The 16,336-nt window shown below is 37.3% G+C and overlaps 1 protein-coding gene across 1 annotated transcript in view; it reads right to left on the bottom strand.

Moving 5' to 3' along the window:
* Window positions 1–667: 667 nt before the first annotated feature.
* The window catches only part of LOC134530555 (pyridoxine/pyridoxamine 5'-phosphate oxidase-like), a 39,697-nt gene continuing 24,028 nt past the window's right edge, over window positions 668–16,336 (bottom strand). The window contains exons 2-6 of the mRNA XM_063365481.1: window positions 12,386–12,546; window positions 11,602–11,701; window positions 10,977–11,051; window positions 7,785–7,987; window positions 668–5,447 (exon numbers count right to left, since the gene is read on the bottom strand). Of these exons, the coding sequence (XP_063221551.1) occupies window positions 5,324–5,447; window positions 7,785–7,987; window positions 10,977–11,051; window positions 11,602–11,701; window positions 12,386–12,546 (663 nt within the window). The 3' untranslated portion in view covers window positions 668–5,323. The remainder of the gene's footprint in view (window positions 5,448–7,784; window positions 7,988–10,976; window positions 11,052–11,601; window positions 11,702–12,385; window positions 12,547–16,336) is intronic.

The following is a 16,336-nucleotide window of genomic DNA, read 5'->3' as shown; positions in this document are numbered from 1 at the left end:
ATGTCATGATCATTAACTGCATCCTCCTGTGTGTGAGAGCCCTGCACGAGAGGTCTTCCTGGAGCCGCCATTGACAAAGGTACGCAACGTTGAACCATGTCTTTATTTTCAGGTTGTCTGCAATGTTCACGATTATTTATATATATTCAGAGTAGTGTCACTGTTTTTGTATACATGTATTTTCAAATAATTTCAAAAAAAAATGTAACGCAAATAATCTTAGATATGTTTTGATCAAAGAAATTGCTTGAAAATAGATTTTCAATATCAATATATATTTTTAATTTTCTGTCATTTAAGCTGTAACTTAAGTTTTTTTTAACAAAAAAAGTGTAATAACACCTTAAGGATTGAGAAAGCAAACCAGACAATAAGTACTACTTTTACTACAACAGAACAAATTTAAAATAGTTTTATAAATACAGTAGAAGATATTTTCTTTGACAGCGCAATATTAGTTTTACATATTCAGTTATTGATATAGGACTACATGAATGTAAAGAAAAATATTCTCAGTTCTCGCATAAAGCTTTAGAAATAAGTTTAATCTAACCATCAGTGATGTGAGATATACGATTATTTCATGCAACTTATTTATTTTTATTACCCCTCAGGTAACCAACTGAACACCAAGACAGTTTAATCCGGAAAAAAAATTGTCAACACGTAAGGTGAAGTAAAAAAAATCAAGACTTTATTTTATTGTAAAGGCGTGCATAACAGTTAGTTTAAAACATACAAAATATGTCATACATAGCCCTGCAGTTATTTCATTTCCACTAAATTAAACAATTACAATACATACCTATATTCCGATTAAAAGCATTAAACAACTTATTAACAATATTTGTCATATCATCAGAATAGGATCAAAAATATTTACTATGGATAAGGTTTTTAATAATCACTTCTATATGCACAACTTGATAAATGAGGAAAGTGCATACCTTAAAGTGCAATGACCACAAAATCATTCCAAAACATACATACAATAGAATCCAGTCGTAGAACTGAATGCAAAACTTATAATTACAAGCTTTTATATTAAATGGTCATAGTGAAAAATAAGAATTTTATAACCATACGGAGTTTATCTAAGTACATAATACACATAATATGCTTTGCATAAAAGGGAAACAAATATGCTAAAATTACTTATACTACTTTAAAAGGTGAACATAACATGCCAATGATAATTTATGTCAAATGCTTATATTTAAATATACCAATACCTATATCCTAGTTATTAGTATGGAAAGGCAAAATAATTTTTTCAAAGTTTTTGGTATGCTGCTATGATATGCCTGTGGTGTAAGTGAACAGATTCCAGCATGTTCCTGCCGGGAGCATCTACCGAGAGCGGCTGCAATTGAGGTGACAGTTACACTAGACCACTAGAGCGGCTGCAGTTGAGGTAACAGTTACACTAGACCACGAGAGCGGCTGCAATTGAGGTGACAGTTACACTAGACCACGAGAGCGGCTGCAGTTGAGGTAACAATTACACCAGACAACGAGAGAGGCTGGTATTTATTGGGATAGAGAGAGGTAGTTAGATATATATTTGTAGAGAGATATAGAGAGATAGAGAATTAGAGAGGAATAGAGAGATGCTTTGTATTTGTGTACCTACTTCAAACAAATTATAAAAATGATTGAGGCATTGCATGCCGAGCACTAGCTAGTTTTGAAATATTTATATAAATCATATGTATATGTAAACGAAACAATATATATTTCAGGAGTGTTTGTCATGGTTTCTGTGTGTTTTTCCGTTTATTTTTTTTTTGTTTCTCTGGAAGTCTTACCGTTGTCTTTTAAACGAATCTGTGTCACTATATCCTCAAATTTTGTTACAGTCAAGTGTTTGAAAAAATAAAATATTCCCAATTTTTCTCAAAAATTCTCTCGATGTAAAAAAAAATCCATATACGCTGCTTCTCGTGTTGATGAGTAACGAAATGTGTACCCCATGCGTAAGCAGCAGTCACGACTAAGCGTGATGGCTACCAGACTGTGTGTTTTACGGTGTTCTTGCACGTGGCATCCGCCGATCAGAGCACTATATAGTCCGGTCGCTTCGAATGTTAAGACATGAATGGCCTATCCCGAGATGGACTGTAAGCTACTAATTTCACTGAAAAATATTTAATTCCCTTAACGTTTGATGAAGAAAATCAAATTAATTATGGTTAGTGTGTTTAGGCCTTTAATAAACTGCTAACTATGGATGTCGCATTGTAACATACAATCGCATTAAAAGGTATCTATCGAGAGATGTTCCAGTGTTAACAAAAAAAACCGTGGTAATTTTTCAATAACTAAATATTGCGGAAGAAAAAAAAATCCAATAATGTCTCGTTTACAACTGAGTCGGGCAAGAATTTAGCTGGAATTTACTATATATATATATATATATATATATATATATATATATATATATATATATATATATATACACACACATATATATACATATATATACATATATATATATATATAGTGTGTGTGTAACGTTCACCTTGCAAGTAAAATTTATAGTACTAAAAATGCATAATTATATGCTGTACCTAACTTTAAATGTGCACACGTTCCTCATTTACCTTCTCATATTCTACACCATGTCACCTTACTTTTGAATACATTCATTTATTTCGATTTTTTTATGTTATTTAGGGCACACCAAAACCCCGAAGACATAAAATCTTTTTTTTTTTTTTTAAATTTCCTAAACATAATTTTCTACATAAAAGTCTTATTTCGTAAAACATTTTGGCTATAAAATAAGGCGGTCATTGTGCTGGGGGTACAACAAAACCCTGAGGACATATAATATTCTACAACTTCTAAACATAATATAATCTTACTAAATGTGTTATTCATAACATTTAGACTGTCAAATAAGGCGGATACATCGTGCTAGAAGCACACAAAACGCCAAAAACATTATATCATAATTTTATAAAAAAAACAGACATTCCTAACATTCTTATTAAAAAAAACATTTAGACTTATAACAATGCTGCCAATCACAATAACCTGATGACAAATATATAATTTTTCAAGGTTTCGAAAATGCATAGATTTCCTCCTATTCTAAAAACCTTTCTACTAAAGATAACTTTGTCTATACCTATGAATAGTTAATTAAGAGGCATGTCAAGAAATGTATAATGAAAAGATGTGAGGGAGGTAAAAGTTGGAATGCCACAAAGTCATGCTAAAAATAGGAACAGAGCTGTAATGATTATATTTATGTTGAAGTATATCAGCATCCAAACATCACGCTGAAGGGTAAGTTGAAGAAGGCTTAATAACAAGCCAAATAACAAGCTTAATATACACTCATGGCCAATGATAAATTCTAACGCACCAGTTAAGTATTTTAGGTGAGTGTTTTGACCAGCACATTGCCGAGGCGGCAGGGTCCCAAAATGGTAACACACATCGACACATGTACGTGACGAAGGTACTGTACCACGAGCTACGTAGTTATTGTTCGATGTGACGGCTACAGGTCCCTTGCAGGATCAGTGGAGCTTTCCGTCCCAAAAGATCGCCCCGCTGAAGATCAGTCGGAACCATGTCAGTCCTGAAAGTTGGAAGCTTGATTTTGCAGCGAAGCATGTATTTATCTTTACGTTATTGTGATGATAATTACTTTCAACATCCACAAACAATCATGCTCTCGCCATGAGCCAATAAACTCCACGTATTTGGACCAGGAAGCCATTTAAACCACAAATAACAAACCCGTTTACCAGAGGTCGAGTAATTATTTGTTTTACAGCCTCTTAAAGTTATTTCGTACTGTAGTACCGCAAAGAAAAACTTAAAAATATTAAGTTGAAATGCTGTTTTGATTCCAATAATTAATGCATAACATTTTGTCTGACCCACAGCTCATTGGTTACCTCCGTTACGACTAAAGGAAACATGAGATAATTTGTTACAATCTGATTACTGGTTATTATTTTTGTATAGAGCTGTGTTTCGATGAATAATAAAAATTCATAGTAAAATTTAAGGAGATGTGTAAGTGTATGTAAATGGGCAGGCGGTGAAGCATGGAGTTGACCACCATCTTGGATTTGTGACGTCACGGCACCATCTTGGATGACCTTGACCTTCAAAATTGGCCAAAACTTACCTTAATTCGCCAGATTTTCCAGTTATTTGGAAATCATCGTACATTGTTTCTAATGAAACAAAAAAATTCTGTAAAGTTATCATAGCCATTTTAAACATAGTGAAAGATTAATAAAAATCTACGTTAAAATTGCTTTGAAAGGGCAGTACTTGAGAAGTATGTCAAATGACAAAAGAGGAGGGGAGGTGTCTTTTGTCCAGAAAGTAATTATTTTCTTGTTGTTTCTTGTTTATAAAATGTTATTTCATACAACATTCTAAATTCCGATCAGGAGAGGAGGTTTTTTCTTTCACAGCGACAAGTAAGAAAACAAATTAATCTCGGTTATGTTGCGACAGGGACATACTGTTGGTATAAATTATAAACTTAGTAGCTTTTCTTACTATATTCACCACAAAAAAAAACTTGCATGTAGTCGTTTGAATATGGCCATATTGCGTAGGTTCCTGATGTCTCGTAACGGGAAAGATAAGTACAGTACCTACTGAAACTTATACACCTTAATTTTTCCTGTCTAACATGTGTTTGAATGTCAAGGATAGCTCATGTAACCGATATGGAGTCAGAGTTAGGTGTGTATCTCAGGTGGTATCGGCTGTAGAAGTGGGTATGGGAAAACGGAATGCAAGGAAGCGAGGACAAGTATGAGGCAGTAGATCTAGGAAGTCAAATGGCTTTCGGCAACTTCCACCTCCCACTAGCGATAAGGCTATGTCTATCTTGCTATTCTTCGTAATAGTTCAATTTTACTGTCATTTCCTTTAGAATGAAATGCATCACAACGTCCGGCCTAATATTTCGCGTATTCATTCTCGACATGTCTCAATAACCAAGGCGGAAATATTGGCATAGATACTCAACAATTTTCACTGTGTGTAAAAATAAAACAGGAACTTACAGTTGTAACTGTTGTAAGGCGGAAAAGTATCACTTTATCATTCCTAATTATCTTAAACATGTTATGCTTCATACACTGCTGCAGTTATCACAATTTTTTTTTAACTTTGCTGAAAACATGTAAGATGGCAGTAAAATCATAATTCAATATTGTTAACTTTATTTTTTCTCAAATATTCTGAGATCTGCAAGTGATGGTATTCTGCAAGTAATGTGTATAGTTTAAGAAAAGGAGGATACTTCGTCGATGGACGGGTTGTCGTAATTCATGCTTCTTCATGCCATTAGTCGTCGGACTGTCCACATGCCATCTACCTTCTTGAAGCTCAGTCTGTCTCCTATGCTGTTCGCCTTAGCGAAGTAGAACTCTACAGCATCAGGGATCAGTTTGTACGCCACCCTGGAAAAGAGAAATTGACTTTATGACCTTCGAACAAACTATATCTCAAAGTCATTTGCTAAATTGATGATTATTATAAAATTATAGGGATACAAGTTGCAATATCGTCTCAAACTGAAAGGTCCGTATACAGCAAGTGGCAAAGATTTAAAAAAAAATTATAAAATGTTAATAAGAAAAAGAGAATAATAAAATTACTGTTTTACTTTAAGACATCACAGTGGGTTCGAAAAAGTTGCAGTGAAGCGTTTGAAGTATCACCTCATCCAAGTTACCGGGAATAAAATCTTTGCACTTGAAGAATTAATGACATATTGGAAATTTTGAGCACATTCTTCGGATATATAAAGCCCAAATTCAGCCAGGCCTTTATCTCGTAGGTAAAATAAATCTTGCCATCATATCAAAAATCAATAGGATGCAAGTTCTCTCTCATAAATCTTTGAAAATATGTCAGTTGAATTTTTTTTTAACTTTTTTTATAACTTTGACAATAAATCACTTAATTAAATAGGAAATTTAGCAGTCGTAAAAGCGAGCTTGTGTGTGAGTGAATCTAGTCACTTACATCTATGTGTGGTATTTTGACTACTAAAATTAAAAAAATGAAACATTTGATAAATAAAAAATAACCTAAGATCTCTTACATCAGTTTTCATAAAGTTGAAAGTTGTATAAAGCAATTAATTTAAATACAAGATAAAGTATAACGTTGTTTCATAAAAACTTTAGATAAAGTCAAAAATTATTTTTTAAAGTAAGAAGTACAAGTACATAAGTTACAACAGTATATAAAACCTTACTTAAATATTTATGAAATCTCTTCAAAGAAAGAGTTTTTAAATTTACATTCTAACTTGCATTAAATGAATTCGAAAAATTTCCGGACCAATATTTTTACAGATCTTAGAGTGTACATACCACAAGAACTTCCGTTTTGTACATGCGAAGGGTGAAATTCAAATTGATGCACATGGATATAATCGGCCAAACAATCATGCAGAGGAATCCCCGCATATTAAAAAGTTGGTGTTAAATATGTGTATATTGGGTAATAGAAGTAGTAGTAGTAGGTAGTCAGTTCTGGGACAGTGTTCAAGGGGGGGGGGAAAGGCGAAGAATAGTAAACAAAACCCCAGAAATGGGGGTCAGTGACATAAGTCAACAGGTTGTTGACAAACATGTGGGTGTTCAAACGAGGGGATGACGATGGTGACGTCATCTGCTGGTGGCGGCCATCTTGGTTCCGAAGCATAAAGGCAGGTGGTGCCAGTAGTATTTATTTTTGTACCAAAATCTTAGCCACTTAGCCACTTGGCTATCAAATTAGTTGGAAAATGAAAAAAATAAATAAGGAAAATATGCTTTCAACGTATGTTTTAATGTCAATAGTACTAGTAATGTATGGTAGGGCATGCTATGTGCAAAAATTTAAAACCAGTTTCCCAGAGGGTACCATCTTTCTTTATCCAGCCATAGATGAACATTTTTTTTATTTTAAAATATTTTTTTGTGTTTAATATTTCAGGAGGAATAACTATAATTTTTGGATTAAATTCTCTAAAGTTCTCTGTGAAATTGTTTTATGAAATAAAGGAACGAGTACCTAAATTTATGTTTTGTATGTCCTGTGTAGAATAATTTTTAGCTACATAAGTAACTGATTTTCCCTTAGATACATTCTCATTATTGCAGCTCTAATATACAGTTTTTTTTAATCAAAACCTCTTAGAAGTTTAAAATGTATTTTGGATAAGTACATATAGTACTTTTTTTTAAATTACTCATAAATTTTTGAAATGTAATCAGTGGTTAAATTGACGTTTTGCTTATTCCTCCCAAGGACAAAATACCATACTGCATAACAGACTGAAACATTGCAAAGAATTAATCATTATAATTGCTTCAACAGATATAAAAAACCCTAGATCATAAAATTTATTTACAATTTTACGAAATTTGATTTGTAAAATAAGCAACATGTTTGTCCCATTTAAGAAAAGAGTCGAGACTATACGTAAGTATTTTATATCATGTACTGATGTACTCCTTATAATAACACTACATTGTTCGCAATACACACGTATTTCATTAAATACATGGCATTTAAGTAAAAATGTTGGATAGGCTACCAGAAAAATTGGCAGAGAAAGCAATACTATTAGTTTTATTAATAATTAGGAAAAGCAAACTAATATATAATAAATCTTTAGTTATTAAGTTCATTGTTCACCATTTTCAATATAAAAAAACAACCACCACTTGACATAGTAAACACCATCCTATGAAAATACCTAAGGTATGCGAGCCCAGCCCGGTAGAAACTGTTACACTCACACATGGTCAGGCATGGGCAGCTTCTTGACCCCGCGACGGACCTGGTCGCGCAGGGCGTCGTGCGAGGCCTTGTGGTCCTGCCAGTCCACAGGCTGTCCCTGGTGGCAGATGTGCGAGCGCAGCTTGCAGAACAGCGGCTCTCGGTCGTACAGGTCTGAGTACTGATGGGGCTCTAGCTGTCGCACGGCGCCCATCACCTTCACCTGCACTCACACAGCCATGCTCTCACTCTCTAGCCCGAGGCCTTGTGGAGCTGCCAGTCCACATGCTGCCCCTGGTGGCAGATGTGCGAGCGCAGCTTGCAGAACAGCGGCTCTCGGTCGTACAGGTCTGAGTACTGCTGAGGCTCCAGCTGTTGCACGGCGCCCATCACCTTCACCTGCACTCACACAGCCACTCTCTAGCTCGAGGCCTTGTGGAGCTGCCAGTCCACAGGCTGCCCCTGGTGGCAGATATGTGAGCGCAGCTTGCAGAACAGCGGCTCTCGGTCTTACAGGTCTGAGTACTGATGGGGCTCCAGCTGTCGCACGGCGCCCATCACCTTCACCTGCACTCATGTGAGTTGTACCACCATGGTGAAAGATATTGTACAGGTTGGAAAATTGGGCTGAAAAATGACATGCAGATAAAGGAAGTCTGAATGAGAGTTGTCAAATTCAAGAGGAAAACATCATGCACAAGAGTGTCTAGAACTGAAGTGGAGAAGAGACAGGTGGAATATCTAGGGAAACTGCTACAAGGAGACTTATGGTGGGGAAAGCAGCTGAACAAAGTAGAAATGTTAAAGGGAGGAAGAAATGCACGTAAGAAAAAGGTCTATACGACTACAGTGCACCCGATGATGGAATATGTTGCGGCATGTGAGGTTCATACACAGGGTTTTCCGAGTGAGAACTGGAGGGAGCGCAGAGGAGAGCAGCTAGGTTGGCGAAGGACAAGTATAAGACACTAGATAGGGCTGAAATTGTTGTACCGTTTACCATCTTTATCAGAGCCAATGAAGTTCGTGAGTGGGTGACATTGACTAACAGGAAGAATGAAGACCTGCTTGCCATTATATGTTTTCCCAGCAAATCATTCCAACATTGGCACAATATTCTACTAAATAACTTTTTAAAAATCCGCTGGTGTAACGATAACACAAGGGTGTGTAAAGGAACTGCAAAGTACACTTTTTTTTTAAAACCTTTACATGTATTTTTGTATTTGACATAGTAATATGTTGGGGACATAAATATTGTACTGCGAAGCTTGCGCGTGCACTCTAGGTCCGTACTACATCATTAATCCATGTTTGTGCGACGGAGGGGAAACCTGGTATATGCATTCGATATTTTTACAGTTGATGATCCACGCCTTATCCGAGGACCTCAGTGAAAATTAATCTCGTCTTACTACCACGCACCATTTTGACTACCGAACATTAATCCAAAGAACTTCAATTCGAGATCCTGGACAAGTTTCTTTTTTTATGAAATTTCTTATAGTGTGCTATTCTTGACGATAGCGCGTTAACACTAGGGACACGAACACACAACATAAATCAGAATATAGATGAAGTAATCGGCCATCCCAACATTTGCCTTGAGTTATTTTATGAGAGCATGGAAACAAATGATGGGAGGATGGGGGTTTTCCAAAATAGATTCTCCCGAATAGGATTTAAGTGTTTTTAACATTGCACCACTTCTGGGGAAGGAAGGGGGAAGGGGAGGTGGGAGATGACGTGTGCCTACAAGACGCGTGTAGGGCGTCGGATATGCAGGAAACATTGGCGGGTGCTTATGCGACCTTAGTTTTAATAATGATATCATGCATAATTTTGTGAATGCGAATCCATGTGAGAAATAAAGTCAAAAAATTGATAGAAAGTATTGTTTTTTGATGTAAAAATAAAGGGAGTTATGAAGACATGAAAATCTAAAAAAAAAAAAAAAAAAAAAAACACTCTGTATTTAAAGTATTCGTAAACTACTTGAGATTTAACGATGAAGTTTGGAATTACATTAAGTAAATTAGAAATCTAAATTCCACTTGAATTTAGTTACTAAAATTATAGATATTTCACCGAAAATGCGATTGACACTTTCTTTTACCTTCAATTTTGAAATTAAAAATACACTTTTGTTAACTTTGAAATTCAACAGGAAAAATTTACAAAAAACAATTTAGCAGAGCATGGTTCCGATCCACGGACCTCTGGGTTATGGGCCCAGCACGCTTCCACTGCGCCACTCTGCTTCTGCCCCGTGATCGTTGTTATATTAAACATTGCTGAAATAAGAAGAGAGAAAGCTTAAGTGGCAACCGATGCAGATATTTTAAATTTTCATCATGTAATTTTTTTCCCCCTAGACAGCCTGCTGTGGAACAAAAAATGTTTTTTACAGAATCTTTCAAACGCAAATATTATGAACGACAAATTTTTGATGAACTGGGAATTCATTTTATTACAAATATGAAAAGAGGAAACTTACCCTTTGATTCGTAATTTTATAAAACTTATTTGTTGAAGTTTGTAACCAGGGTAACGATGGAAAAGCCAACATTTCTAAGTTTACTTACTCTTCTGCATATATGAGGGATTTAAACTAATTTCGGACTATGTGAGTGTTCAGCGTAACCTATATACAGCCACCCCCTAAAAAAATTTTCACTCACCGCCAGCCGAACCCTATTTGAGTTTTATAGCTATTTTATTGGTTTATGCTGGTGAACGGTCTACGTGAAGTCGGTGGATTCCAAATCATTTGATTACGACACGATAATCACGCCATTTTTTTCGAATTTATAAAACTAATATAAAAAACTGTTGGTAAGAGTCTCTCGTGCAAGGCAGCAGGGCAGGTCGCTGTCCGCTCGGCAGTGCTGCAGTGCTGGCGTGGTTCTCATCCCGACTGCAGCCAGCCAAGATCCTCGCCACTATGGCGTAGCGGTTCCTTGCATGCGGTGTTTCTCCGCGGTTACAAGACCCGAAGACCGGGACGATCTCATCCGGCTGGCGCCATATTGCAAACGCCATTCTCTCTTCACGCAGCTTTGTGCCTTATTGTGACGTGCGCAACTGAGGTCGAGCAGCTGATAATAAATTCATAGTTTTAAATGGAAAAAAAAAGAAGGCATTATTATTAAATTCGTGTTTCAACTCGTACATTTAGTCTTTCATGCCATTGTATTCATTATTTCACGTACCTGTCTGGATATGACTTCGTCGCTATTATTCTTGTAGCCCCAGAAGAAAGTAAGGAAGGCCTTTGGCACATCAAGCTACAACAAATAAAAAAAAATAAAGTTATTTTGGGAAATAATATGTCCAATTTATAAGTCAAAAATTTTCATTAAATAAAGCCTACTCAAATACCAGAGATTGAAAATTTTAATTAAGTTGACTAAACATGCTCTTTGCAAAGATGGCGAGAAGATGGATATGAAGCAATATGTAGCAATATGCACATTTTTTTTAATTTGTTGGAATAAATTATTTGATTATACCTAGGGTAGTCCCAGAATGAGGGGGGAGGGGGGCATAAATATATTGAATATCAAGACTTTTTTAATGAACGAGTTTACCATGATTGTAGTGCAAAATTGCATGTTTATTGCTACAAGTTATGTGATATACGCAATTCACATTTATAATTATGGCCACAGTAAAGTTTAGTCTTTATTTTTTTGTGGGATTTGAAGAAAAAAAATGAAGATGAAATAATGGGGAAGGGAGCCAAACCATAATCCCTGACAATATCACAAATAGGCGAAGACCTGGCAGGAGAGAGAAAGGAGCGGCCTGACGAGGGAGTCCTTGGTCCTCACTCACCAGGTCCTGGGACTTCTTGCTGCGGCTGTCCGTCATGAACACGAAGCCGTCCTCCTCCAGCCGCCTCAGGATCACCGTCCTGGCGCTCACCTCGCCGCTGCTGCGACAGAGAGCAGCACCGGAGCGTCAGCGCGACCATGGGTCTGTGCCGAGTGGCTGGCCCCAGGGATACCACACTTTCCCCATTTTGTGATGAAGATTATTACAACAAATTTAATTTCCATACGTTCTAATAAACGTGGCAAGTGCGTGCTAGACGGGAAAATATTAATTAATGTTTTCTATTAACTTGTAAACTATTTTAGATATATTACATAGGATGCAATAAATATGGAATTAATAATATAGGTTATAAATAAATGTAAGTTGTGGTGTGTACCTTAAAGTCTATCTGAAGTGTTGGTCTTAAACATGGCTTGACAGGAGACTGGACGAGCCCAGCAAGTAGTTTCCAAAGAGAGAGGAGACTGAGAGGTAAGGAGCGAGACAGGTCGCTTCCAGAATGAGAGAAAAGGGGTGGGGACAAAGAGTAGGAGCAAGACAGGAAGTTGGCTTCCTGAGAGAGAGAGAGAGAGAGAGAGAGAGAGAGAGAAGGGGTATGGGAACAAAGAGTAGGAGCGAGACAGGAAGGTCGCTTCCAGAGAGAGGGTGGGACATAGAGGGTAGAAACGAGCCCTTCAGGGTACTTAGAGATAAAGGAAGGATTAAGAGGGTAGGAGTGGTTCCCACAGGTGTCTTCCAGAGAGTGGGGAGGGGCATTGAGGCGAAGGCTTTGCGCGCTCACCGGGACTGTGTGCAGAGGCAGAGCGCGTCGGGGAAGGCGAGGGCCTTGCGCGCGTCCTGCAGCCACTCCCGGAACAGCTGGAATGGCTCCGGACCCTCGTAGTCGATGCGGGAGAGGTTGGACTCCTCCATGTCGTACAGGAAGCCGTTCATTCCGCTCGCCTGTGACACCACATGCTCCGTCATTAATTTTCCAAAATTTTGTATCGTGAGCGCAGAGACTGCTAGATGTCCAGATTGTTTGACGTAAGAAGTAATCATGACAGGCGCATATTTCCTACAACAGGTTATGCACCCTTCCACGTTTTCTTATCACTAAACCATCAGACATATCATTGAAGAGTAACCAGTATTATCCTTTATTAGCAGTCCGAAATATTCCTGAAGGAGACTCCACAGTCAATAAAATCTTTTGATAAGTTGGTACATCTATTTTTATATTAAACTAGCTGACCCGGCAGACTTCGTACTGCCTAATTAAATTGCAATAAAGTCCTGTCAAAATGATTTGTAATGTGACATTTTTTTGTTCCTACATATTTTATAGTCGGGGCAAAAAATTCTCCTGAACAGAATCGTCACCCTGGTGATAGGGTGTTGTGAATAAGAAATATAATTAAATAAAACATATAAATAAAAAAGATAAATAAAAAAATTAAGTAATCTCTTTATTGTTAATCATGTGAAACATAATAATTTTTATTTTCATTGTAGTGCATGATTAGATCGGTAATTAGCTTGGTTTGTAGCATTTCGGGTTCTTCTACCTAAATTGATTCGTCTAATAGGAGGCATATCTATTTTATAGATTATTTGGTCACATGCAATAATTAGCGATCATAGGTAAATGAACACTGCACAAAACACTATATAGGTAAGTATAAGTTGACAAAAGCAAACTCATTAGGGTAGGTAACCTAAAATCCAAGAAAAAAACACTGACATTGACAGTTTGTTGTTGTTTCAACTTTTTTTAAATTTGATATGACTTGGAGTCAAATCCTTCAAGCCGTATTTAAAATTGGTAAATGAAATAATATAAAATTAAACTTATGAAATACTTTTGGTAACGCTGGTTTTGTTTGACTGATGTAATGACTTGAAAACTGATGCATTTTAAAGTAAAACAAATGAAATAATATCGCGAAGCCGACCAAATTGAACTATTCGATTTCGGTTTATTTTTTTTTTGTTTATCTGTGCTCCAATGCACACTGTTTTGATAGATATGATTGAACTTTGTACATAGGTAATAAAGTGCAAATTGACTCTTTTACGTTAGGAACATACCTACATTGTTTAAACAACGAGTGCTCGTTTTAGTTAGAAAACGTTTGTATGGGAAAAAGAAAAGGGCTGGTTTTAGGGTTTTTCCGGCAATTATTCGAATTTTTCTCGCCGTAAAAACCATCTTTGAACTTCAACGAACATTAAAAAAAAAAAAAATTGGCCAAATTGGTTCAGGCGTTGTTGAGTTATGCGCTTACTAACACATTTTGCGATTCATTTTTATATTATAGACTATAAATGATTCTCAGGTTCGTCATCTCGTTCCACAACATGAACCTGCGGTACTCTCCGGGACAGTTCCTGAGCAGGAGGGTGCTAATTGAGCGGGAGAGTGACACACCTGCGCTAGGCTTGATCCTCCAGGCCACGAGGCTCGAACCCCCTCTACCACCTATCTGAGCAACCGGGACTTTAACCACGCCAAACGGGATCATCCCCAGCGACATCAGCATGTTATTTTATTTTTCATATTTGTGTTGCTGTGTTTATAGTACGTGCGTTTGCAGCTGTTTGGTAAGGGCGACACATGGAGAAAATTTGTAAGTAATTACTGCGGCGCTGCGAGTGGTGGGCGACGCCAGCGCTGTAGCAGCGGGTGCGGGAGTTCTGAAGGAGTTGCCTCGGATGCTCGGTAGAGTAAAGACGTGTCGGATATGACAGTCGTCATGGCCCGGTAGAAATGAGGCGTGTTGTGGAGTGTGGCGGTCCCTGTAAACGAATAGATGGTTTAAGCCAGCCCCACGCGATACCCATTTCCTCAGCAGTTCTCATACCTATTTTGTTAGCGCGCCTGATCTCGTTCAGGTAACGTTCCACCATCTTCCAAGGGGTCTGGCTCTGGGTATAAAAGTTTTCATACCCGAAAGTCTTAGCGAAAACCGTAATAGAACATGTTCTATTTCTCTGCTGTACTCACGAGCCAAAGTTGTCAAGATGGCGGACCCGCGTATAGCAATATAAACCTGTATATAGTCTTTTTTGTAAACATTAGGGAACGTAACAAACGTAATGGTAAGCCAAATGGGACTTTAAGATAGTAAAAGTACCTGGAATATAATATATTTGGTAAACTAAAATAGTCATAGTAAGAAGTAATAGCAAGTTTTAAAATACGTAATGAGAAAGGAGAGACACTGACAAGGGCTAAGGAATCAGGTTGGGACTAAGAGGGCTACCCCACGGACTGCTGGTAGTCCGCACTAGAACAGCGGGTTAGAGACTGTGGGACAGAAGGGGCCTTCCCCCGTCACTGGAAACCCTTGTCTAGCCTATTCGCTTACACTTCTAAGAGTTGCCATCCGCCACTGAGAGAACGCCGTGCATTGGCAAGTGAGCGGTGCTGCAGGCATGCCTAAATGCGGAGTCGTGTTCGGGCTAAGGAACTGTCGCGACTGACTCAAGCAAATCCTTCCCAGAAGTAAAGATAAGCCTCGGTTGGGGGCGGACCCTATGATAATGGGCCCTTGGAAGAAGGATGCGGGCATTGGTTAAAACATTTTCCTTGTTCCCTAGTAAATGTTTATTTTAATAAAAAAACTCATCCAATTATTCAATTTAACTGTTCGAAAATATTTAAATTCTGTAATCAAAAATAAATTTCTAAAATAAATTGTAATAAGTGAGATTCGAAACCCGAACTCGCAGATTGTCACGCCATGCATTTGACCACTGCACCCAAACATCTGGGACTCGCCCCTTATTAGATTAAAAAAGAATTACTGGATTTAAAAAAAAATCACATTTGAAAGAATGACACTTGCTCGAAGATTAAATGATATAGGAAAGAAAATTCTTGATTTAAATACGCACTTAACATTTAAAACATGTTTTCTTATGGAAGATCTCAGTTTTTTTGGGATCTGAATTCCCAACTTTTAACTGACAACTAACTACACGTTACTGCAATGCATTTAACCTCGAAAAAGCTCACAAAAAATTTAAAACGCTCAACTGTAACCGAAATTTAAAACTAAACAGAGTTTCGAAAGATATTTCTACTTTTATACGAAACTCACATTTAACACAATGTTAATGTTTGGCTCAACTACTACTAGCGCCGTTAGTTCGCAGGCCGCCACGAGCTTCATTAAGCTGACGGAGAATGAAGGTATGTTGCCAGACCTGTCTATATGACCGTGCAGCAAGCTGCAGCATATCAACTACAGGCCGCAGCGGCGCCATAGTAACATTATTGGCGAATAAGCCGCATGCCAGCTTTCCGTAGTGGAGAACGTGAATTCGTTGTAAGCAGAGATTTCGCCTTTCTTTTAAAAATTCACAATGGAGTTGAATGCAGTAGACGTAAATACCTTCAAAAACTTTTACGTTAACTTGTACTTATTGTTTCGTTGATTTTAGCGCATGGTTTGTTTTATTACCTGAATTACTTCTTCTTAATTCAGTAATTTTTTTAACAGACATAATTTTCTTGTTCTGTACATAATCCGTCAGTTTACAAATACCGTAAATGTCCATGATTGCTGCCAAAAGTCAGTTTGTGCTAATAACATCCTGTTAGAGTAAAGATATCAAGCACAGGATATTAATTGTTTTGTTTTTTATTTGTGCTAATAACATCCTGTTAGAGTAAAGAAGGGTGCATATCTCCGCTCTACCACTCTGGCTCTGGGGTAGAGCGCCTGCCTTGTGACTTGTAGAACCC

Source organism: Bacillus rossius, chromosome 3, assembly GCF_032445375.1.
Source record: "Bacillus rossius redtenbacheri isolate Brsri chromosome 3, Brsri_v3, whole genome shotgun sequence".
Taxonomy (NCBI): domain Eukaryota; kingdom Metazoa; phylum Arthropoda; class Insecta; order Phasmatodea; family Bacillidae; genus Bacillus; species Bacillus rossius.
The sequence above is the reverse complement of the archived record's forward strand: the minus strand, read 5'-3'. Positions and strand labels throughout refer to the sequence as shown.